At 41.0% G+C, this 24,356-nt stretch overlaps 1 protein-coding gene across 1 annotated transcript; it reads left to right on the top strand.

The window, feature by feature from the left end:
• The first annotated feature begins 2,148 nt into the window (after window positions 1–2,148).
• On the top strand, window positions 2,149–23,812 carry TRIM38 (tripartite motif containing 38). The gene is made up of 8 exons (XM_011966471.1): window positions 2,149–2,219; window positions 2,351–2,574; window positions 6,017–6,457; window positions 8,683–8,778; window positions 11,229–11,459; window positions 12,401–12,423; window positions 12,520–12,632; window positions 22,568–23,812. The coding sequence occupies exons 3-8, from the start codon at window positions 6,047–6,049 to the stop codon at window positions 23,089–23,091; spliced, it is 1,398 nt and encodes a 465-aa protein (XP_011821861.1). The 5' UTR covers window positions 2,149–2,219; window positions 2,351–2,574; window positions 6,017–6,046; the 3' UTR covers window positions 23,092–23,812.
• Window positions 23,813–24,356: the final 544 nt, after the last annotated feature.

Below are 24,356 nucleotides of genomic sequence, written 5' to 3'. Positions count from 1 at the left end.
GGACCTGGTGGGAGGTAACTGAATCATGGGGGCAGGTCTTTCCCTGAGTAATTTATACTGCTGTTCTCATGATAGTCAATAAGTTTCAAGAGACCTGATGGTTTTATAGGAAGGAGTTTCCCTGCACAAGCTCTTTCTTTGCCTGCTGCCATCTATGTAAGACCTGACTTGCTCCTCTTTGCCTTCTACCATGGTTGTGAGGTCTCCCCAGCCACATGGGACTGTAAGAGCATGAAACAATTTTTCCTGGTATAAATTACTCAGTCTCAGGTATATCTTGCTCAGCAGTGTGAAAATGGACTAATACAGATACTTACAATTATTTATTGATTATGTACTAAATAAGGGGTGGATTATTCATGTTTTCCAGGAAAGATGTGGGCAGTTGCCAGAACCGAGGGTTCTTCCTCTTTTTAGACCATATAGGGTAACTTCCTGACATTGCCATGGTATTTATAAACCACCATGGAGCTGGTGGGAGTGCCTTTTGCATGCTAACACATTATAATTAGCGTATAATGAGCAATAAGAACAACTAGAGGCCACTCTTGTTGCCATCTTGGTTTTGGTGGGTTTTGACCAGCTTCTTTACTGCAACCTGTTTTATCAGCAAGGTCTTTATGACCTGCGTCTTGTACCAACTGCCTATTTCATCCTGTGACTTACAATGCCTAACCTCCTGGGAATGTAGCCCAGTAGGTCTCAGCCTTATTTTACCCAGCCCCCACTCAAAATGGAGTCATTCTTGTTCGAACATCTCTGACAATAGGACAGATCTGGAATGAGCCATGCCTGGGTACAGAGTCACATCCACAGCAATGAAAGTCATAGATATCTGCAAGGACTCATTGTGGGACCAAGGATTCAGGGGCTCATTCTTTCTCCTCTTTGTGTGTGCTGGTTGCCTCAGGAGTAGAATGTCCCATGCTATGCATGGGGTCTGCTACTATCATGCCAGGACATGATGAATCGTAGGTGGCAAAATGACAGATGGCTCTGTGAGCATCCAGGAGGGTGCAGTGCTGAAGCGTCTTCTGCTTGGTATAGGAAGAAAGGAACATGTTTTCCAATCTTGCCTTTATTTTGAGTAGTTGGACCAGAGGGATTGCAGGTGGGCCAAACTCCATGTTCCCTTGGCTATCAGGGTCAGCAGACAGGCCAGGGGCCCAGATAGGCCAGTGGCGCCCAGAATTCAAGTTTAATTTCTCCTCCCACCTGTGTCCTGAGCTCCTCTTATTAGAGGAGCCGCATCTACTTAGGCCAGCATTTACTATGTTCTTATCATAAATGCCTCTTACACCTGAGACTTATAAATGTGACAAGCTCTTATTGTAAGATAGTAATCCATCTTTTTTCCCCATGAAATAATAATTCTAACTTGGGTAGTGATAGTACTTTTCCTTTCATTTTGAAGTGGAGAAGCTGGAGCTGAGTCATTAAGGACTTGGCCCTGGACCCCATAGCCTTTTCTCCCCAGAGCACAAAGCAGAGTGATTGTCCCAGGGATCCCACACAGCTCTAAGCTGGGGGCACTCACTGCTGGGCCATTAGTGACTCCCATTTTCTGTCCTGGCTGACCCCGGCTATTGAAGAAGATCTGAGTCCTGCAGAAGGACAGTAAGGAGAAAAACAAGACACAGAACGGGACAGAGAAGAATAGAAAGCTGACTCAGATGAATTTTGTGATGCCAGTGAGTCCTACTGCTGTTACCACCCCTTTTTCCACCACACCCTTCAGAGCAGTTATAGAACCACAAGCAACCCAGAAATAGCAAAAAAGTAACATCAGCTAGGAAGGCTTAAGGACTCCCAAGGGAGTTGGTGGCAAAAGTAGAAAGATCTCAAATCAGAGTCTGTGAACTGATCCTCTGCAGGCTTCCTGTTTTTAGGTACTCTGTGTTGGGGTCACATGATAGTTTACTGGGTTATTAATTGGTTCCTTCTTTTTATTGCTGTAAAAGAAGGATTTTTTTTCCCTACGTTTCCCCTCCTTTATCGGAGAGGCTGAGTGCAAATGATATGAGTAACGTCCCTAGTTTTCTCCTAAATCTTATTAGCCCCGCCTCCCACAGTAGTTTCACTTCTCAGTTTAATCCAGTCTGAGTTAACTTCCTGACCCAGGAAGTGGCAGCTACAGAGGGGACCAGCAGCGAATATGTAAGTGTCTGAGCAGTGAAGGTTATGGAAAAGGTCCAGGCTAAGGTTTTCTCAGTGGATATGTGAGTGTGTACTGGTGGCAGGTGGGGTGGGGAATATATTTCCTGACAGCAGGGCCACTCCAACTCTGAAAATGGTCAGGACTTTCTTTGTTTTACAGCTCTCGCTTCTTTCCTGCTCTTTCTTTCACCAGACTTTACACCAAATCTCAGAAGATTCAGAACTTAGGTGAGTGGGGCCCAGGACAGGAACCCTGGAGCCTTGGAAGCAGGGGAGCCCCTTCTCCCCAGGAGCGCAGTGACCTTAGCAGAGAGGGGCCTGGTGTATAGTAGCCCGCCAAGGAATACACGTCATCAGAAGAAATTCTGTGTGGCTTCAAGAAACTGATCTGGTTGTGACAGGAAATCAGCCTACCCGGTAACTGTAATTAAATTACTGTTTTTTATTCTAGGCACTGTCATTTAAAAGAAGAATTACTCTTCAAACTTCCTCCTGACTCTGCCCTGTCCTAGAGCAGCTCTCAGGAGTAGGGGTGTGGGGACGGGCAGGGGGAGAGATGGGGGGTACAGGGAGAGCCCAGCTAGGTTCTCAGAAGAGGCAGGCTTTTTTGCTCCTGGCCACCCCTCTGTTGCCTATCCCTGGCCTCCCCCGTTTTCTTTCTGTCTTCCCTACCTCCTTGGGTCTGCAAACTCTTTATGTTGCAATCACTCTGAACATATCTCTTGAGATAGGTCCTGTCCTGGAGAAGAGATATTAGTAGTGAACTCCCCAGTTCTACAGGAGCTCTGATCCCATAGAAATAACTGCTCCTTAGGACCAAACCCTCTGCTCTGCAGCCTTCTTTCCAATTCTTATTCCCTCAGTTTAGGGAGAGGGCACAAAAAGGATAAACTAGTTCTTCTGGTTGTTCTGGTTGCCTTGATTGCTTCCATTACCTTCCTGGTTGGGTCTCTAGAAAGATCTTATTAACGAGGGAAGTCCCACTTAGGCACCCCTCTCTCTCTGCAGGAGAGAGAGGTATTCACTATTCTCCTTTCTCTTTCTTTTGCCTATTATACCTCTGCTCCTAAAAGCAAAACAAACAAACAAACAAACAAACAAAAAAACCCAAAAAACCAAAAACAACCGACCTTATTAACCAGTGTTGGTTTTTGTTCTTTGTGGGGAGTGGGGGGGATCGAGGTGGAGTCAAATTTGATCGTCATGATGGTGTAGAAGCCAAGGGAACACTTCCTCTTTGCCTTCTGAAAGTTCACTGAAAAATCAACTCACAAAAGGAAGGCTAATTGGAGAAAAGGCATACAAATTTATTAACATGTACATGGGCTAGAATCACAGAGTGATTACCCCCTCTTCCAATGGGCGTAGATACTTATATAGTCTTATTTATAAATACTTATGTATTCTAAATTATTTATAAATACTTATGTATTCTAAATACTTATGTACAAATATTTATAAATACTTATGTATAAATACATAAGTATAAATATGTATGTATATAATATAAAAATGTTATTTTTATATATGTATAAATATATAAGTATAAAATATGTAAAAATATATTTATATATGTATAAATAATATTTATATATGTATACATATTTATATATGTATAAATACAAATACTTATATAGCCTTATATAAGTATATAGCCTTAAATATTTATATATCTATAAATACAATACTTATATAGCCTTATTTCAGAGGGGAAGGGTGATATCAGGAGAATATAGGTAATTCTGTTGAGGGGCAGTAAATGATTATTAGGGATAATAAATGAATATTCAGGAGGATGAATGAATGAATGGAGGAACAGAGTTTAACTTGTAAATGGTTCTCTTTGGAAAATGAATGAGCCTGAGAGACAGACATTATTTTGTGAAAGTGTCTGATTAGGTCTGGTTACATTCTTAGTCCTATTTTCTTCAGTACAAAATGTGATAACAGGGGTTGGAAGGAAAAACAAGTGTTCTTTTTGTCTAGTCTGACTGGCCTTTATGTAGATAGGGGAAAAGTCTCTTCCAGCATCTGCTGATCTCTAAGGGCCTTTAATTCAAAATACTCATTACACCAGGGAGTCATATATTGGGGTGAAGCTCCCCATACTCCTTCAGTGGGATCTGTCACAGATCACCCAATTGCATGAGTGTTACTACCAATTACAAAGAGTAATTCTGGTACCAATTATTCTTTTTTATTTTAAGACAGATTCTTGTCCTTTCACCCAGGCTGGAGTGCAGTGGTGTAATCTGGGCTCACTGCAACCTCCCACTCCAGAGCTCAAGTGATTCTCCTTCCTCAGCCTCCTGAGCAACTGGGATTACAGGTGTGCACCACCATGCCCAGCTAACTTTTTGTATTTTTAGTAGAGATGAGGTTTTGCCATGTTGGTCAGGCTGGTCTCAAACTCCTGATCTCAGGTGATCCGCCTGCCTTGGCTTCCCAAAGTGCTGGGATTACAGGTGTGAGCCACCGTGCCGGCCTGGTACCAATTATTCTTGAAGTTGACTAGAATAGGAAAGAGTTTCACACTCCCTGAGTTCTCTCTTTTACAGCTTTTGTGAGGAAGCCTGCATTGTTTCTCCCAGCACTTGGTCCAAGGTAACTTTCTGTGATAACGGAATGTTGTATATTGAGGCTGTTATGTAGCCACTAGTCACATGCAACTATTAAGCAATCAAAATGTGGCAAGTGGAACAGAAAAACTAAATTTTTTCATTTTAATTTTTATTAAGTTAAATTTAAATTCCCATTCATGATAGTGGCTACTGTATTAGCTACACAGCTAGACGTTTATGCGTCCTCTAAATTCTAATGCATTTCTTCTTTCTGGAGAGAAGACTTTAGCTGGACATGGTGGCACATGCCTGTAGTCCCAGCCACTCTGCCAGGGTGAGGCAGGAGGATTGCTTGAACCCAGGAGGTCGAGGCTGCAGTGAGCGGTGGTCATGCCACTGCACTGCAAGAGAGCGAGAACTTGTCTCATAAGAAAAGAAAAAGAGCCCGGGTGCAGTGGCTCATTCCTGTAATCTCGGCACTTTGGGAGACTGAGGCAGGTGGATCACAAGCTCAAGAGATCGAGACCATCCTGGCCAACCAACATGGTGAAACCCCGTCTCTACTAAAAAATACAAAAATTAGCTGGGCGTAGTGGCACACCACTGTAGACCCAGCTGTTCGGGAGGCTGAGGCAGGAGAATCACTTCAACCCGGGAGGCGGAGGTTACAGTGAGCCGAGATCACACCACTGCACTCCAGTCTGAGCGACAGAGTGAGACTCTGGCTCATTAGAAAAAAAAAAAAAAAAATTAGAAGACTGAGAAAAGAAAAATAGTTTAGAGCAGTCTGAGCTATGTGAGGTATGCAAAATTTATCAGGACCAGTGAGACAGGAGTATGGGTCTTCAGTTAAGACCCCATGTTTAAAAGCATTTTGTTCCTAACTGGCTGCCTCATCTATTACCTACATGTTCCTGAGATTTGTAATAAAAAGAACAATGTATAGCCAATCAAAAGCTTATGCTATTTTAATGTAAATTCTTGGTAAACAATTTTAAAAACGGCTTTAAAACTGCTTTTTTTTTTCCTTTAAATAACCACTTGCAACTGCTTGCTAACGAGAACAACTTGAAACTCTGCATCTGGGTTGCAGTTCTCAATCGTGGCCCAAACAAACTCAGCCTCAGCTTCTTCCTTTTAAGTCCTCTTTTCTTCAATACAAAATGAGATAATAGGGGTTGGAAGGAAAACCTTCAAGACCTATGGAAGTCAGTAGCAGCCAGCTCATCACATAGAGGTGCAGGTGAGGTGTATTTTCATCATGGTAAAAATTCTGGCTGCTTCATCTCCATCTCTAGAGCCAATATTGGAGCTTTTCAATAAAAGCTATGGCCTCAACCACCAGCACCAAGAAGATGATGGAGGAAGCCACCTGCTCCATCTGCCTGAGCCTGATGACGAACCCAGTAAGCATCAACTGTGGACACAGCTACTGCCACTTGTGTATAACGGACTTCTTTAAAAACCCAAGCCAAAAGCGACTGAGGCAGGAGACGTTCTGCTGTCCCCAGTGTCGGGCTCCATTTCACATGGATAGCCTCCGACCGAACAAGCAGCTGGGAAGCCTCATTGAAGCCCTCAAAGAGATGGATCAAGAGATGTCATGTGAGGAACACGGAGAGCAGCTCCACCTCTTCTGCGAAGACGAGGGGCAGCTCATCTGCTGGCGCTGTGAGCGGGCACCACAGCACAAAGGGCACACCACAGCTCTTGTTGAAGATGTATGCCAGGGCTACAAGGTGAGTGTGTGGGTCAGGGGGCCTTGGTAAGTACCAAATCTTATCCTGCTCCCAGGAGCTGAGATGATTTAGCCTGAAACCTAATATTATGGTTTGGAAATACAGCTTTCATCATGTCATTCTTCTGAAAAATAGTTTATGATGATTTCTTGCTAAATTATCTAGACTGTCCGTTTTGACCTTCAATGGGATGGTTGGACTCATCTCTATCCATCTGTGTTATGATGAATTTCTCCTTGCTTTAGAACAGGTTGTTCTCAAACCAAACACCCACATTTTTTCTTGCTTCACACTATGAATATCATTTGAAAAACCACAATATGTAAAACCATGCAGTAGGGCCTGCAAACAGGGAAGAAAGACCCATTACCTTTTAGGTATCTACAGTCTAGTAAAGAAGATAAACCATCAAAAATGTCTGCCTGGAGGTCTCTGGTTTTGGTGGTGGGGAGGGACATTTAGGGTAGGGAGTGGTTCATCTCAGAAGTAACTCTTGAAGGACACGTAAAAATTGAACACCTATTGGGGGATTTTCATTTGGGGAATGAAGGGTCAGTGACATTGAAAATATCACTCTGGTACCTATACTTTTTTTTTTTTTTGAGATAGGGTCTTGCTCTGTGTCCCAGGTTGGAGTGCAGTGGTGCAGTCTCGGCTCACTGCAGCCTCAACCTCCTGGGGCTCAAGCAATCCTCCCACCTCAGCCTCCCAAGTAGCTAGGACTACAGGAATGCACCACTATACCCGGATAATTTTTTTATTTTTTGTACAGACATGGTCTGGATTTCTTGCTTATACTGGCCTCAAACCCCTGGTCTCCCTCCCATCTCAGCCTCCCAAAATGCTGGGATTAGAGGCATGAACCACAGTGCCCAGCTACTCTGGCATGTCTATAATAAAAGGAGTATCAAGGAGTAAAATTCAAACTATCCATATAAGAAAGGGAGGAGAGGGCAGATTTTAAGCAAGATTCAGGAAGAAGAGTAAAAGATTTGGAAATGCTTGGTTGTGGAAGGTGAAGCAGAGGGAGAGGTTTTGTGTACCATCCAGGCTTCTTGCCAGAAAGCATATTAAGGAAGGAGGGACTTTGCTGTTGGCAGCATGGAGGAATGGGCATAGTCCTGATGTCCTTTTTCCTTTTCTGTCCTGCCTAGATTTGAGGAAAATGTTGCCCCCTGTGTCAGGCTCCTTATTCTGTCCTCCATGAGACAGAGGTGGTCTTGTATGAAGGCTCTAAGTCCTTCTAAGGACATGTCAATCCTGAGCCCTACTCAGCTCATGGCAGCTCTTCCTTAAACTCCATGGAACAGCTAATAACTGCAATGATGATATTCCAATTTGAATTACTTTTCCACCAAGTAGTAAGAAAAGGAGGCTGCTTATGTTGAAATTGAGTTTGGTCACTTAGTAGATGGGCAATTTTGGGCACGTTATTTAATGTCTTGACACCTTGGTTTCCCCATCTGTAAATGGGGATAATAGCAGTGTCCTCCCTCCCTAAAACACACACACAGGAGGTGGTTATAAGCTTTGAGGACATTAAAATATAGAATGCATATAATAGCACTTGGCATATAGCAAGGACAATGTCATCTTTTGCTAAAACAGTTACATAGAGCCCTTTCCTGAGAATGCTCGAGAATTAATGAGTAGACTTGTTGGGTTTAGAGAGGACAGGAGACAATTCTTTTAGCATTGATTACAATTAGCAATTTGGGTCAGCTTCAAATCACTTGGCATCCTGATTTTTCATGACTCATAAGACACAAAATTTCATGTGTGCCAAACACTGGTATTGGTTTTGCTTGGTTCAGCATGTTATTTTACAAAATCTTTTAGATGATGATTACCTTGTTCTATATATAACTTTTTCCTGGCAGGACTCTAGTGGAGGGTGTAGCTCAGGCTCTGGGTCAGCAGATGAGGGTGCAATGCTCCACCAGCTGGCAGCCATAGCCCTTTGGGCAAGTTATTTTACCCCTTTCTTAGTCTCATTTTCTACAGCACAGAAATGATGTTTAAAATCCTACCAACTATTCAGGGTTGCCAAGGGGATCAGTATGTTCCTGCACATATAGTCTTTAGCATGCTCTCTAGCAAAAAACAAGGAGGACTCAATAAATATTCACTATTATTCAAATATATCTTAGAAAACTGGGATTCCCCCTAGGTCCCTAATGAAGAGTCAAATTGAATAGCCTTCACTGATCAAATTTTTCCTTCAGGAAAAGCTCCAGAAAGCTGTGACAAAATTGAGGCAACTTGAAGACAGATGTACGGAACAGAGGCTGTCCACAGCAATACGAATAACTAAATGGAAAGTAAGAATCTGACTTCATTGATCTCAAGCTATTTTCCATTCTAGAGCTTAGGCATAGGGGATGATTGAGGAAAATCACAATGATGATTTATTCTCACTAAACCAGATCAAAAAAATGAAACCCAAGGGAGAAACCATTATTTGTATTTATGCCCCTGACTCCAGGTTTACATCCATGAGAATTTAGTGCCAACCCCTTCCATCTTTAAACCGTAGTTGGCTGGGATTCCTGATACTCCAGTCAGAAGAAGCAGAATTGGTATGCCTATTTACCTAGAAAAAGCATTGGCTGGGTCTCAAACTTTAAATACCTCAAAATAAACCTGGTTTACAGGCCTCAACTCATTACCCTGGCACTTCTACCACAGCGGAGCATCTGGCTCTCAACTGTACAGGTACAGAAACCAACCTTTGTGGACACTTAGAAAACAGGATCACTCCAGACTGAAATTCATACTACTCAAGCTCATGAGGCTGATGAAGGAAATATACTTTCTTTCTTTCTTTTTTAATTATTATTATTTTTTGAGATGGAGTCTTGCTGGAGTGCAGTGGTGCGATCTCAGCTCACTGCAACCTCCACCTCCCAGGTTCAAGCAACTCCCCTGCCTCAGCCCCCTGAGTAGCTGGGATTACAGGCATGCGCTACCATGCCTGGCTAATTTTTTGTATTTTAGTAGAGACAGGGTTCCACCATGTTGGCCAGGATAGTCTCGATCTCCTGACCTCGTGATTCACCCACCTCAGCCTCCCAAAGTGCTGGGATTACAGGTGTGAGCCATTGCACCCGGCCTATACTTGATTTATAAGTACATCATAAGTAATGCAACAACCTACACACTTGCAACTACAAACTGCAGCGTCTCTCAGACTATTTCCATGGCTGACCAACCTCCACATTATCAGAGCCACATTCTTTCATGAAAATATTTAGGTTCATGCAAAAGTAATTACAGTTTTTGCCATTAAAGTAAAGGCAAAAACCACAATTACTTTTGCACCAACCTTTATATTTATATAATTCACTAGCTTGCAGTAAAATCCCACAAAGCTGATTACCGATTTTCCCTCTTTCAGGGGTCCTTTCTAACTTCTACCCTGATCTTTGTTTGTGGATGTTGCTCTTGAGCTCCTGAGTACACTCTTAGTTCCCTCATTTCTAGGATCTTGGGCAATGGGGAAGAACTTGATTGTAACTAACATATATGAAAACCCGTCTATACAAGAGTTAAAGCTGTACCTGTCTCCTACACAAAAATTCCACCTCATCCTAAGTCAAAGACCCTTCTTCTACATCGTAGTCATCGAAACACTGTGTGGATTTATTTTTATTTTTTAATTTTTATATTTTTAAGATAAGTAGAGAGTTTATTTGGGCCATGTTTGAAGACTGCAGTCCGAGAACATAGATTCAAGTTGCTCTGAATACATACTCCCACTGCATTAATTTAGACAGCATTAATGGAAATTGCAACTTTACATCTCCTCAGATGAGACTTTCACTTGATTTCTGTCAGTCTTACACATAGGAATGCTTAAGATGACCCTAGGGTAGTAGAAAAATATTTCTCAGTTAACCATAATAAATACCTGCCAAACTCAGAGCTCCCCCTGCCAAGAATTATGGACCCTCTTACCAGCCTGGTTGTCTTAAAATCCAGTCTTGGTAATGTTCATTATAAGCTTTTACTTCAAGAAAATCACTCAGACTCAGAAACCTAACTTCTTAAATCACAAGTAAAAATTTATTTTTATCCTTGTAACTGATAAAGTGTTTGAACTTGGCCCTAGTTTCATAATTAAGTTATCTAGCACTCCTAACCCAGCTTTCTCCTGTGTCTTGGCTGAGGAATAAGGAAATTAATTGGGTGACTATAAGGAATCTGAGACAACCTCTTCCACGTCTGAGTGCCTGCCTCCCACATATGACCCTGCAGCAGGAAACTGGGGACATTCTTCCAGCTTCAGTGACTCATGAGAAAATAATGTCCCAGTGGCTGATTGTGTGTGTGTGTGTGTGTGTGAAAATATATATAACACTTAAGCATTTAACCACTTTTAAGTATACAGTTCAGTGGAATTAAGTGCTTTTACATTGTTACATTGTTGTGCAACTATCACCATTCCCATTTCCAAACTGCAGCTCAGTTTCATCTTTCATCTTCTAAACTGAAACTCACTACCCATTAAACAATAACTCGTTTTTCCATCTTGTCAACACCTTGTAACCACTATTTTACTTCCTGTCTTTATGAACTTAACTATTCTATATACCTTGTATAAGCAAAGTCTTACAATATTTGCCCTTTTGTTTCTGGCTTATTTTGCTTGAACGTCTTCAAAGCTTATCATGTAGTAGCGTGTGTCAGACTTTCATTGTTGTTTATCCATTCATCCATAGATGGACATTTGGTTTATTTCCACCTTTTGACCATACTTTCTTGACTCTAGGAGAAGGTACAGATTCAGAGACAAAAAATCCAGTCTGACTTTAAGAATCTCCAGTGTTTCCTACATGAGGAAGAGAAGTCTTATCTCTGGAGACTGGAGAAAGAAGAACAACAGACTCTGAGTAGACTGAGGGACTATGAGGTTGGTCTGGGGCTGAAGAGCAATGAACTCAAGAGCCATATTCAGGAACTGGAGGAAAAATGTCAGGGCTCAGCCCAAAAATTGCTGCAGGTGAGGCTGTTTATTTGGAGTAGGGAAAAAAGGTATGTTATTGTGCTATTAAAGGAGAATGATAATGAAGCATGGGAAGATAGAGTAATGTTTCTTTTAGATATACATCAGTGCCATCAGGCTAGCCTTCACTAATCTATGGGGTACCTTTATGTCAATTAGAAAAATAAACTTCTGAGGGAACATAGCTTGGCCAAATGGAACCATGGGATAACATCCACCACTGTTTGTCTCCTTGGCCCATGTGCACAGAACCTGGCTGTCAACTCTCTCCTGAAATACTCTGCTAGGTGACTGATGGGTGATGAAGTGGGGCAGCCAAAATGAGTGATAACCTGTTCCCTGATTTGCTTGTAGAACCCTTGCTCCAGAGCTGTTATGGTACAATCTACAGCTCTATCTGTATGAAGATAAACATCTGGAGCCATTAATTCTGGTTCTAACTAACAGGATTGGTGACTATACTGTAAGGTTGAGTGTATAGCATGATTGCTTTACCACTGTGTGATACCTGTTGCCACCATCTTAGTGGCCCAGTCTCAGGGCTGTGCACAGATTCATCGCTAAGGACCTTTATGATATGTGTTCTCTAATCTGGGCTCACTGTGAAGGAAATCCGATCACCAAAAGCTAGTCTTGACAGAGGGAGCATGGACAAAGCTCCTGGCCCTCATGCTTCAGCAAGGATGAGAATAGATGCCAATGTTGATAAACATCCTGCCATGCTGAATCTCCGAGAAGCTGGTAGGAATTATTCCATCTGGGTATCCATCAACATCTAAGACTTGTGGGAATTACTCTATTTGGGTATCCATCAATATCTAAGACCAGGGTAACTCTCTTTACTTCTTTGGGAAAAGCAAAGAAGAATAGCCCTGCATGACAAGCCCCATGAAATACTGATGTTCCCATGCTCACCTTTTCTTTTTGTTTCGTTATAGAATGTGAATGACACTTTGAGCAGGTAAGTCCTGTATGAATGCAGGAGGGGAGGGGCGTGTGTATATAGAACTGGATGGAATGCACCTCTGAAGAAATCTCTGGCCTCTGGTTGTTCTAGGAGTTGGGCTGTGAAACTGGAAACATCAGAGGCCGTCTCCTTGGAACTTCATACTATGTGCAACGTTTCTGAGCTTTACTTTGATGTGAAGAAAATGTTAAGCAGTCATCGAGGTATGTGCACTAAAGAATTCCTAAATACTGTGGATGGAAGGGGCCTTATGCAGTAACCAAGTTTACCACCTGTCCCTCAGCAGGCTCACAGCCAGAGAGGTTGTTTAGTTAATTTCAGTAGCGCCTTCATACCTTCTCTAGTTAGTATGATTCACTGCTTAGATGTGAGTGAGCATTGCATTCTGGTTATCTGCACGAACCTTTCAAATTCTTATTCTTTCACTTATTACCCATGTTACTCCAAGTGACTTGGTTTTCCCCTCTGAAAAATGAAAATATTAACAGCCCCCACTTCATTGAGTTGTCATCAAAATTAAATGCATCAACATGTACAAAGTGCTTAGCACCGTAACTGATAGATGATCATAATACCACATCCTGGTATTAGATCTGATCATAGTGTTTCTTATTAATAGATCAGTCAACTCTTAGAGCAATGCAAGAAAGGTAGGTGAGTATGACAGCCTATCATTCACATATTTTAGGAACTTGACTTAGATAACACAGATGATAAATGTTACAACCAATTTACAGATTCTGAAATGTTAGAACCATTTACTGAGTTTCCTGCTCCCTTGATTTTTTTAAATCAGTACTGACCATAATTTCACAAATTTGTATTCATAAGTACAAAATCAAAAAATCCCTGAAAATGGAAAGTTTTATCATGATTCATTGGGCTGCAAAAATGTGGCCTAACCTGAAATTATTTGGTGGTTATATTAGTTATCTGTTAGTACAAACAAATTACCATAATTTAGAACCTTAATACAACACCCATATATTATCTCAATTTTTGTGGTTCAGGAATCTGGGCACAGCTTAGTTGGGCCCACTGCTTAGGGTCTGACAAGGCTGCAGTTAAGATACTGGTCACGCTGTGTTCTTACCTGGAGGCTAGGCTGAGGAAGAATCTACTTCCAAGCTCACTGAGGTAGCAGGCAGAATTTCTTTCCTGATGATTGCAGGATTTTGGGCCCTGGTTATTTCTGGCTATTGGCTGGAGGTTGCCCTCAGCTTCTACAGGCCACCCCGCAGCTCTTTGCACACGGGCGTCTAACATGGCCAGTTATTTCTTCAGAGAGAGCTCAGGAGACAGACTCTTTAGAGAAAATCTGATAGCAAGATGGAGTCATAATGAAATGTAATCTTAGAAATTATATTCCATCATCTTTGCCATATCCTATTGGTCAAAAGCAATTCATAAGCCCTTCTCACACTCAAAGACAAGGAATTTTATGAGAGTGTGAACACTAAGAGGCAGCAATCATAGAAGGCCACCCTTGAGTCTGTCTTCCACAGTGGCCAACCCTGAACTGCACTGAGATGAGACTATTTAAAAGTCTTTATTTATCCCACTTAATTTGAATAAATGTTTTGCTGCAGATATATTGATGAATTTGATTACAAGGCTCTGCCTTAGGCCCTGATGGGGTTGAAATTTAGAGTATATGCATTTTTTTTTTTTTGCCTTTATAACTTCTAAACTAATTTGAATTGCAAAGCCCATTTTGTTCCAGGGATTTCAGATAAGGAATTATAGACCTGTGTTCCCCTCAAATACACAACAACAAACAACAACAAAACCCAAAAGCACTCTGTATTTCATCCTATACAGATGACAGGAAGGAAGAACAAGACTTTGTGTAAGTTTTGCTGGGATTTCACTGAGTTAATTTGCCTACTCTCATCTTTTACAGAAGGAATAATAATACGGTTCAAGTGAAACTCTTTTTTTTTTTTTTTTTTGAGACAGAGTCTCACTCTGTCGCCCAGACTGGAGTGCAGAGGCGTGATCTCGGCTCACTGCAAGCTCCACCTTCCGGGTCAAGTGAAACTATTTCTTAAATGGGCTTATCTTTTAACTAAATATTTCTCCCCTCTTAAACAATGTTTATTAAAATTTTTCTTTTTTTAAAATTTTTTTTGAGATGGAGTCTCGCTCTGTTGCCCAGGCTGGCTTGCAGTGGCACAGTCTCAGCTCACTGCAGCCTCTGCCTCCCGGGTTCCAGTGCCTCAGCCTCCAGGGTAGCTGGGATTACAGGTACGTACCACCACCCCTGGCTGATTTTTGTATTTTTAGTAGAGATGAGGTTTCACAATGTTGGCTAGGCTGGTCTTGAACTCCTGACCTCACGTGATCTGCCCACCTCAGCCTCCCAAAGTGCTAGGATTACAAGTGTGAGCCACTGCACCTGGCCTAAAATTTCTCTTATTACAAAAGTGATATGAATAAATTTTATTTTTATTTTTAAATGTATGTTTATTTTATTTTACATTGCCTTCAAGCAGATGCAACAAATAAATTTTAATCAGTCAAACAATATAAAGAATATAAACAGAAAGTTCAAGGTTTCTCCCACCCCTCTCCAATCTGACTTCTCTAGGTAGGGTAACCTATATCTTTCCCTAAGTTTGTACAAACATGTAATACATATAATCTGTCTCTTCTATGTTACTCATTACTTTTTTATGTCTAATATTCCATAAGTATATAATAAATATATGTAACCATATCCCTACTGATGGAGCTTCAGGCTGTTTCTAGAACTTAGTTATTACAACGTTGCTACAAAAACTTTCTAGTCCATGCACCCTTTTATCCTGGTACTTTCATTTCTTTTGGGAACATACCCCAAACCGGGATTGCTGAGGTTGTTGTTAATCTTAATATATGGTACCATATTACTTGACTCAAAGTTGTAACATAACTCCTACCAGCACCAGGAATAATGACCCACATATACTGAACACTTTTTTAGTCTGTAACAGATTAGAAAAGCTTTACTTTTCTTGGTTTTTGTTTTATTATATCACAGTCCTCTCTATATGGGGCATTTTTGCTTTATAGATAAGGAAATATGACAGAGAGAGGTTAAGTGAGTGTTGTAGGATCTCATAACTAGAAGGTAGGCGTAGAAAGAGTCTAGAGTCTAGAAAGCACTCTCTTACCATTCTGCAATGTGGCAGAAAATACAAAGTGTTATTTACTTATCTCTTTTAGACAGGTTCTTACTCTGTCTCCCAGGCTGGAGTGCAATGGCCCCATCATGGCTCCCTGCAGCCTTAAATTCCTGGGCTTAAGCAATCTTCCCACATCAGCTTCCCCAGTAGCTGGGACAACAGGCAGGGACCACAGGCAAGCACCACCACATCTGGCTAATTTTAATTTTTTTTTTTCTTTTTGTAGAAACAATATCTCTTTATTTTGTCCAGGCTGGTCTTGAACTCCCAGGCTCAAGCAATCCTCTCACCTCAGCCTCCCGAAGTGTTGGGATTACAGGCACAAACCACCATCTCCAGCCTGAAGTGTATTTAATCCACTGCCTTGTGGACTGGGCATTGAGGCTGTGTGTAGAGTTGGGTTTTTTTGTTGTTGCTGTTGCAAACAATACTACTGTGAACATTCTTATCCATGCTTCTTTGTGTCCTGTGAATGTTTCCTCCAGGGAGATACCTTGGAGTGACATGCTGGTGTGGGGGATGCACATCATAATTTTACCAGATACTACAGATCTTGAAATTGTTCCAATTCTACCCCACCAGCAATATAAGAGCTCTCACTCCTCCAAAACTCCCTGAGTCTTTACTTATATAATTTATGATTTTGATAGTCTTACAGATTTAAAAGGGTACCTAATTGTGTACTTAATTTGTGCTTTTCTGATTTCAGTAGTGAGACTGAGATTCTTTTTGTCCATTAGCCCTTCAGGCTTCTGTGATTTACCCATGATTTACTGTGGTTTAATAATTTTTATGGGGTTATTTTCCTTATTGATTTATGGGAACTTATTATGGCTGATGTCTTCTGGCATGTGAATGGCATTTTGCATTTTCATCCTGTTTTATGATAAATAGGGTTTCAAAATTAAGTAGACACATTTTCCTTCAAAGTCTGTGTCTTCTGTTTCCAAAGAGCTTAGTCATCAGTGGGCAGTGAATTTTATCACCTAATTAATTTTATTAGCCCCATGTGTTATACCTGTAGTTCCATCTACTGGGGAGACTAGGGCAGGAGGATCTCCTGAGCCCAGGAGTTCAAGGCTGCGGTAAGCTATGATCACACCACTGTACCCGGCCTGGGCAACAGAGCTAGACCCTGTCTCTTAAAGGAGGGGGCCAGGTATAGTTGCTCACGCCTGTAATCCCAGCACATTGGGAGGCCGAGGTGGGAGGATCACTTGAGGGCAGGGGTTCGAGACCAGCCTGGTCAACATAGTGAAACCCCATCTCTACTAAAAACACAAAAATTAGCCAGGTGTGGTGGTGTGTACCTGTAGTCCCAGCTACTCAGGAGGCTTAGGCAGAATTGCTTGAACCCAGAAGGCAGAGGTTGCAGTGAGCTGAGATTGTGCCACTGGACTCTAGCTTGAGTGACAGAGTGAGACTCCATCTCAAAAAAAAAAAGGAGATGAAGGAGGAGGAGGAAAAGAAGGAGGTGGAGGAGGGGGAGGAAGAGGAAGAAGAAGAAAAAGACAAAAAAATTTAGCTGTCATCTATGCTTTGATAGCATTATAATGATGATGAAGACAATTGCTAGGTTAGTGAGAGGAGGCTACATACACACCAGAACTCTCTACGTGGAAAGCAAGTTCATATATTTTATTAAGTATGTTTCATTGGAGACCTTCTTTTCCCGTAACTATGACCAGTGCTCTGCCAGCTCAGTCAACAACAACATCGCATGTTGACTCCACACCTGGATTTTTGGTCCAATTGGTAATGAAATCATCCCACCAGTGTCTTCATAATATATATATACACACACACATATAGTATTCTCTCTATATATATTTATTTGTATGTTTATATCTATATCCTCCCACCTCAGCTCTCGCTCCATCTCCCAACCTGAGTGGTGCAGCAGTGCGATTATGGCTCAACCAATGAGAGGATCAATGGCGATCCTCTCATTTCAGCCTCCCCAGTAACTGGGACTATAGGCATGGGCCACCATATCTGGCTGATTTTTAAATTTTTTTGAGACAGCAAGTCTCTATATACTATAGATATATATATAGTATCCTCTCTCTAATATAGATAGAGAGAGGATACTATGTCTATATCTGTATCTATCTATCTTTCTATAGAGAATGAATACTATATATCTAATAATATGTAATATATATTATATATAAAAAGTCAAGCATTGATTTGTACATATAATATATATATATAGATTACTGTATGTGTGTGTGTTTTTATATATATATATATATATATGTTCTTTTTCCTTTTTTTTTCAAGACAGGCTGTCACTGTGTTGTCCAAGCCAAGTGGTACAGTGGTGCGATCACGGCTCGACCACCTGGGCTAAAGTGATCTTCCCACCTCAGCCTCCCCAGTTGCTGGGACCACAGGCACAGGCCACAAAACCTGGCTAATTTTTAGTTTTTTTTTGAGACAGGGTCTCCCTTTGCCACCCAGGATGGAGTGTAGCGGTGTAATCTCGACTCACTGCAACCTCCACCTCCCGGGCTCAAGTGATCCTCCCACCTCAGCCTCCTGAGTAGCTGGGACTATAGGTGTGCACCACAATGCCAGGATAATTTTTCATATTTTTTGTAGAGATGGAGTTTGGCCATATTGACTAGGCTGGTCTCAAACTCTTGGACTCAAGTGATTCACCCACCTCAGCCTCCCAATATGCTGGGATTACAGGCATAAGCCACTGTGCCTGGCCTGATTATTGTACATGTTTTTGATGTAACGTATTATATATGTCATATATGACAATATAAATGAATATATTAAACATTCAGTTTTCATTTATATATTGTAAAATACATATACTATACATATATAATATGTAGAACATATGCTATACATATATATGTATATGTTAACATATATAATACATATACATATAATATGTATAGATGCATATATAAAATTTGATTTGTTATTATTTATATTATTTTGTGCAGGAGTTCTATATCTGCCTATAAGCTGGTGCCATAATTTTTTATTCTTTGGAGGATTTGGTATGAGATTGTCATTACTCATGCCTTGACTTCTAAATTTCCTATAAAACTGACAAAATCCATTTTTGCTTGATAAAGATGCATGTTTTATTATCTGCTGGTAAAATTTAAAGTAGTGATTTCATTTCTTTAATGTTAGGTCTGCCCATGTTTTCTTTGTTTTTTGAACAAGTTTTACTCAGAAATATTTTTTCTAGGAAGTATTAATTTTGTCAATGCTTTCAATTTTATTAGTAGCATAAGATTTATTATAAAGTTCTGTAGCATTTAAAAATTTTCTGTATTCATTCCATTTGTGCCTTCTTACTTTGATAAATCTCATTAGAGGTACGTCTATTTTATTTACTTTTTTTTAAAGATGCTACTTTTTTTTTTTTTTCCTCTTTATTGCATTCTGGTTTTAACTTCACTGTTACATTGTTTAGTATCTATTTTTTCTTTTTAAAAAATTATATTTGGGTTTTCTATGTTCTTCTGAACATTTAAATTAGATGCTTAGCTCATTAATGTTCAGTTTTTTAATTTTTCTAAGATAAGCATTTAAAGCCTACAAATTTTCCTTAAAATTCTGCTTTAGCTCCATTGTATATTTTTATAAATAACATTTTCCATTCTATATGTCAACAACAATAACATTATTGTTCCATTCTATATGTCTTCTAATGATTTATTAGTAGTTTACATTTCCTAATATTTAGAATCTTTTTAGTTGTCTTTTTATTATTGGTTTATAATCTTATATTGAGACTAGAGAAAATGATCTGTGTAATACAGATTTATTGAAATTTGTTCAGACTGTTTTTTGACTATTATTTACTCAGCACATGTTCTATCTGTACCTGAGAAAACTGCATATTCTCTGCTTACTATTATTAAACAATTACTGAGCTTTATGTATTGACTATGAGATTGGGCTTCTTAGATTGTTCAGACCTTCCATATCTTCCCTTAATTTTTTCTTTTGATCTGCCTGATCTATCAATTATGGAAAGAAGAATGTTAAAATATCCGATGATGATTGTAGATTTTTCAATTTCTCCTATAATTCTACAGTTTTTGCTTTGTATATTAACACAATTTTAAGCATGAATGCACTATATTACTAGTGCATTCACGTTTAGAATTGTGTTATCTTTTTTAGGTGACTCCTTTCATTCTTCCCTTTTTTTTTTTTGAGACAGAATATTGCTCTGTCACCCAGGCTGTAGTGTAGTGGCGAAATCTCAGCTCACTGCAACCTCTGCCTCCCCGGTTCAGGTGATTCTTGTGCTTCAGCCTTCCAAGTAGCTGGGATTACAGGCATGTGCCACAATGCGCAGCTAATTGTTGTATTTTTAGTAGAGCCAGAGTTTCACCATGTTGGGCAGGCTGGTCTTGAACTCCTGGCTTCAAGTGATCCTCCTGCCTTGGCCTCCCAAAGTGCTGGGATTACAGGCGTGAGCCACCACACCCGGCCCTCCTTCCATTCTTAATAATGCTCTGACTTAGTATCTTTTGATATACTTACATAACTACAACAGTATATGACTATATTATCTATCTTTTAACTTCCAATCTTTCTATATGTTTTTGTTTATGTGTCACACCAATAGATAGGTGGAATTTTAAAAATCCAATCGATATTTTTTCTCTTAAGTGGTATTACCACCCTGTAAACATTTTAATTTCTCAACATGGGTTTTCCTGGGTCATTCAGGTAATATGAATTGAAACCCCAAACTTCTGTGAGTCAGGCTGATTAAGAGCTGACTGAATAGAGTTTGAAAAAGAGGGTATTTACAAAGGTGAGGAGTTGGGAAATCCACAAGGAACAGGAAGCACCCAGAGCTAGGAACAGTTAGAGAGCCATCGAGCTAGGAACAGTTAGAGAACCATCACCTCCTCTGGGCCTCAAGTGGCAGGTGTAGGGAGCTGTAACTATACAAGAGCATGCCCAGAGGCAGAGGAATGCAGACCCTCCAAATCATAGCCAGTGGCATGGGACTGGGGTACTGAATACTCCCAAGGCTGCTGCTTTGTGCCCTATGGTCTCCTCTGGTGCTTCCCATTGGCTGAACCAAGCAGAAGCCAGAGGGCAGAAAGCCTGGTTAATGTGTCCACGTCAGCCTTCCCGGGCACAGAGCACGACAGGGAAAAGTGAGGGAATGATTTGGAAGAACAAACAGAGCATCCAGCACAGGAGATGTTTCTGAATACTTGAATTCCTTAATTGTCACAGACCAACTGAGCAATATTTAACTCAGTAGCACGGTGGTTTCTTAACTCTCTTGTTAGAATATCCTATTACCATTTTTTATTTTTAAAACTGCATACTGTCCAGTATCTCACTTTAGGTTATCAGAGTTTTTTTCTGTCTTGTTTGATTCTAGTCTGATATTTTTCATGTATATTGGTCCTCAGTGTATTATTATCTCATACTAATGCTTATGGAACATTATCTGAGGGGAAAGAGAAGAGCTTACAATTAAAAGTCATGGGACTAGGTGTGTGTCATGAGACCTGGGTCTTCCAATAACAAGCTAAGACATTAGCTGAGTCATTTTCCTTCTCTGATTCCCAATGTTGGTGGTTATTCAGTAGAGAAAGGAAAAGGTATCTTTCTGCTTAACTGTTTCATGATTCCTGGAAGTCCTGCATGGGAGAAGAACTTTGGACAGGATGGTAACCATATTAACTGGTTAGTTCTGTACCTTGGCATCCCTGAATAACTAAGACGAAGATGATGTCGATATCATTATTACTGCATGTTGCTAGAAGAGCTGAGGTAGGACTGGTTCTCTGTCATAATGTAAAAGAGTCTTGGAAGGTGTCTGGGATCCAGGGTCCAGAACCCCTCGTGGCCTTTGGAACACCAAACTCTGTGCCAAAAGGTGGAAGGCTGCCCTGCCGCACCACAAATCTAAGCCCAGGGCCTAAAACCCCTTGTGGCTTGGATGGAACCCAGGGCTCAGAGCATAAAACCCCTCATAGCCTCTGGAATGTGCACAGACTTGTTGGTTCCTTGCTTCTTACTCATAAACATGTCCTCCATTATCTCAAGCAGCAGACCATATTCTATACGTGTCAAAGAAAATGCTAAACCATCACAGCTACACTTAATGCACCACTACCTTTCTACCCCCATGTCCTCATGCCCTCACCTGTTTACCCTCACATCCTCACCACCTGCTTCTTTGTTTGATCCCCAATAAATAGTGTGGACTCCCAGAGCTCAGGGCCTTCATAGCCTCCAATCTAGCGCTGGCCTGCTGGACCCACTGTATGCACTCTTAGCTTGTCTTTTCTCATACCTTTGACCTTGCCGGACTTTGTAGCCCCCACGGCCTGGTGTCGGGTCCAATCACCCCAACAACTACCACTTACTAGGTGCTTACCATGTACCAGGAATTTTACCAAGCATTAAGCAAACATAAGCTTGTTCAATCCTACCCACCATTCTCTGCAACAACTATGGTAATTTCCACTTTATAGTTAACAAACTGAGGCTCAGAGAGTTAAATGATTTGCCTAAGCTCACACAGTTTATAAGAAACAATACTTGGGTTTGAACACAGGCTGGTTTTATTGAAAATAACTTGTGGCTGGGCATGGTGGCTCACACCTGTGTAATCCCAGCACTTTGGGAGGCTGAGGCGGGTGGATCACTTGAGGTCAGGAGTTTGAGACCAGCCTGGTCAACATGGCGAAACCCCATTTCTACAGAAAATTTTAAAAAATTAGCCAGTTGTGGTGGTGCACACCTGTAGTCCCAGCTACTCAGATGGCTGAGGCAGGAGAATTGCCTGAATCTGGGAGGTGGAGGTTACAGTGAGTTGAGATAGTGCCAGTATACTCCAGCTTGGGTGACAGAGCAACACTCCGTCTCAAAAAAATAAAAAATAAACTAAAATAACTTGCGTTCTTCACACCAACAAAAGTATTTTTGTTTGTTTGTTTTGTTTTGTTTTGCAGTGAATGTGACTCTGGATCCAGATACAGCTCATCATGAACTAATTCTCTCTGAGGATCGGAGACAAGTGACTCGTGGATACACCCAGGAGAATCAGAACATATCTTCCAGGAGATTTACTGCCTTCCCTTGTGTCTTGGGTTCTGAAGGCTTCACCTCAGGGAGACGCTACTTTGAAGTGGATGTTGGCGAAGGAACCGGGTGGGATTTAGGAGTTTGTATGGAAAATGTGCAGAGGGGCACTGGCATGAAGCAAGAGCCTCAGTCTGGATTCTGGACCCTCAGGCTGTGCAGAAAGAAAGGCTATGTAGCACTTACTTCTCCCCCAACTTCCCTTCATCTGCATGAGCATCCCCTGCTTGTGGGAGTTTTTCTGGACTATGAGGCCGGAGTTGTATCCTTTTACAATGGCACTACTGGCTGCCACATCTTTACCTTCCCAAAGGCTTCCTTCTCTGATACTCTCCGGCCCTATTTCCAGGTTTATCAATATTCTCCTTTGTTTCTGCCTCTCCCAGATGACTAAGGAAAAGAGCAGAAGCTCCTTGGTTTAACCAGCACAGAGAAAATAATATAAATCCCATAAGGGCAGACGTTTGGTCTGTTTTCTTCGCTGTCACTTCCTTAGTACTTAGAATAGTGCTGGGATTTTAGTGGATATATAATTGATTTATGTTGAATATATGGACTTAGAAACTAAAAATACCACAGATGGTTAACCTGGACTGGGGCAAAGCAAGATAATAGCAATGATCATACATTGCTGTCTCTATCCGTCTTTAATGGGTCAGGGCTTTGATTTCCAAGGGTCTTCAGGTGATGAGTAGTGGTACCCACAGGTCAGAAGGTCTGCGTGTTCCTCATTTGTTTGCTGCCATTTGAACTCATGTGGGGAATGAAAGAAAGCTGCAATTATCCGCCAACTGCATTTAAAACCAAACCAAACCAAACAGGAAAATCAAAATAACGTTGACTCTTCCAACCACTGACGTGTTGTTTAATAATCTAAGCAGCAGTCCTGGAGGCTACCAGACTTACTGAGTTCTACCTGAGAAATAGCCAAGCAAAGTGTGAGAGAAGGGTTAAGAATGGCTTACAATGAGATGCTTCAAATGAAAAGGGAATTATGAGTAAAACTGAACTTGGAAGGGGGATTCAGTTCTGGAAAAGAAGTTGGTATTTTCCAGTCTGCTAGGACCAGTTACCTTGAAATATTTTAAAATCTCAGTAAATAGTTATTGCTGAAATGACTGTTGGTAGTTCTCATTATGATTCAGAGAAGATCAAATAGACCTTAACTTCATTTTGAAAAAGACCAAATTACCATACCTGAGTGGGTAATGACAGGACTACAACTAAAACATAAACAACATTAGTGATGACCATAAAAAGTCACAAAATTGCTAAATGTTATAATTTAGAGTTGATATAAAAATTGATGGCCAGGTGTGGTGGCTCACGCCTGTAATCCTAGCACTACAGGAAGCTGAGGCACGGGGATCACTTGAGGTCAGGAGTTCAAGACCAGCCTGGCCAACATGGTGAAACCCCCGTCTTTACTAAAAATACAAAAATTAGCCAGGCATGGTGGCAGGCGCCTGTAATCCCAGCTACTCGGGAGACTGACGGAGGAGAATTGCTTGAGCCTGGGAGGCAGCGGTTGCAGTAAGCCAAGATTGTGCTGTGCCTCAAGGAAAAAAAAAAAATTAATGCTTATTGATATTTGTTGAGGTCCTATGGCATCACCTCTGAGAATAGGAGAAATGAAGCAACAGTTGTGTCTAGATGTCA

This window comes from Mandrillus leucophaeus, unplaced genomic scaffold (genome assembly GCF_000951045.1).
Source record: "Mandrillus leucophaeus isolate KB7577 unplaced genomic scaffold, Mleu.le_1.0 Scaffold760, whole genome shotgun sequence".
NCBI classification, from domain to species: Eukaryota; Metazoa; Chordata; class Mammalia; order Primates; family Cercopithecidae; genus Mandrillus; species Mandrillus leucophaeus.
This window is presented reverse-complemented; position numbering and strand designations above follow the sequence as displayed.

What these genes read in the sequence shown, in the direction of transcription:
- TRIM38 (XM_011966471.1), top strand. Translation starts at nt 6,047, where the DNA reads ATGGCCTCAACCACCAGCACCAAGAAGATGATGGAGGAAGCCACCTGC. An exon ending in ATGTATGCCAGGGCTACAAG is followed by an intron (nt 6,458 to 8,682) that starts GTGAGTGTGTGG and finishes TTTTTCCTTCAG; the next exon opens with GAAAAGCTCCAGAAAGCTGT. An exon ending in AATGTTAAGCAGTCATCGAG is followed by an intron (nt 12,633 to 22,567) that starts GTATGTGCACTA and finishes TTTGTTTTGCAG; the next exon opens with TGAATGTGACTCTGGATCCA.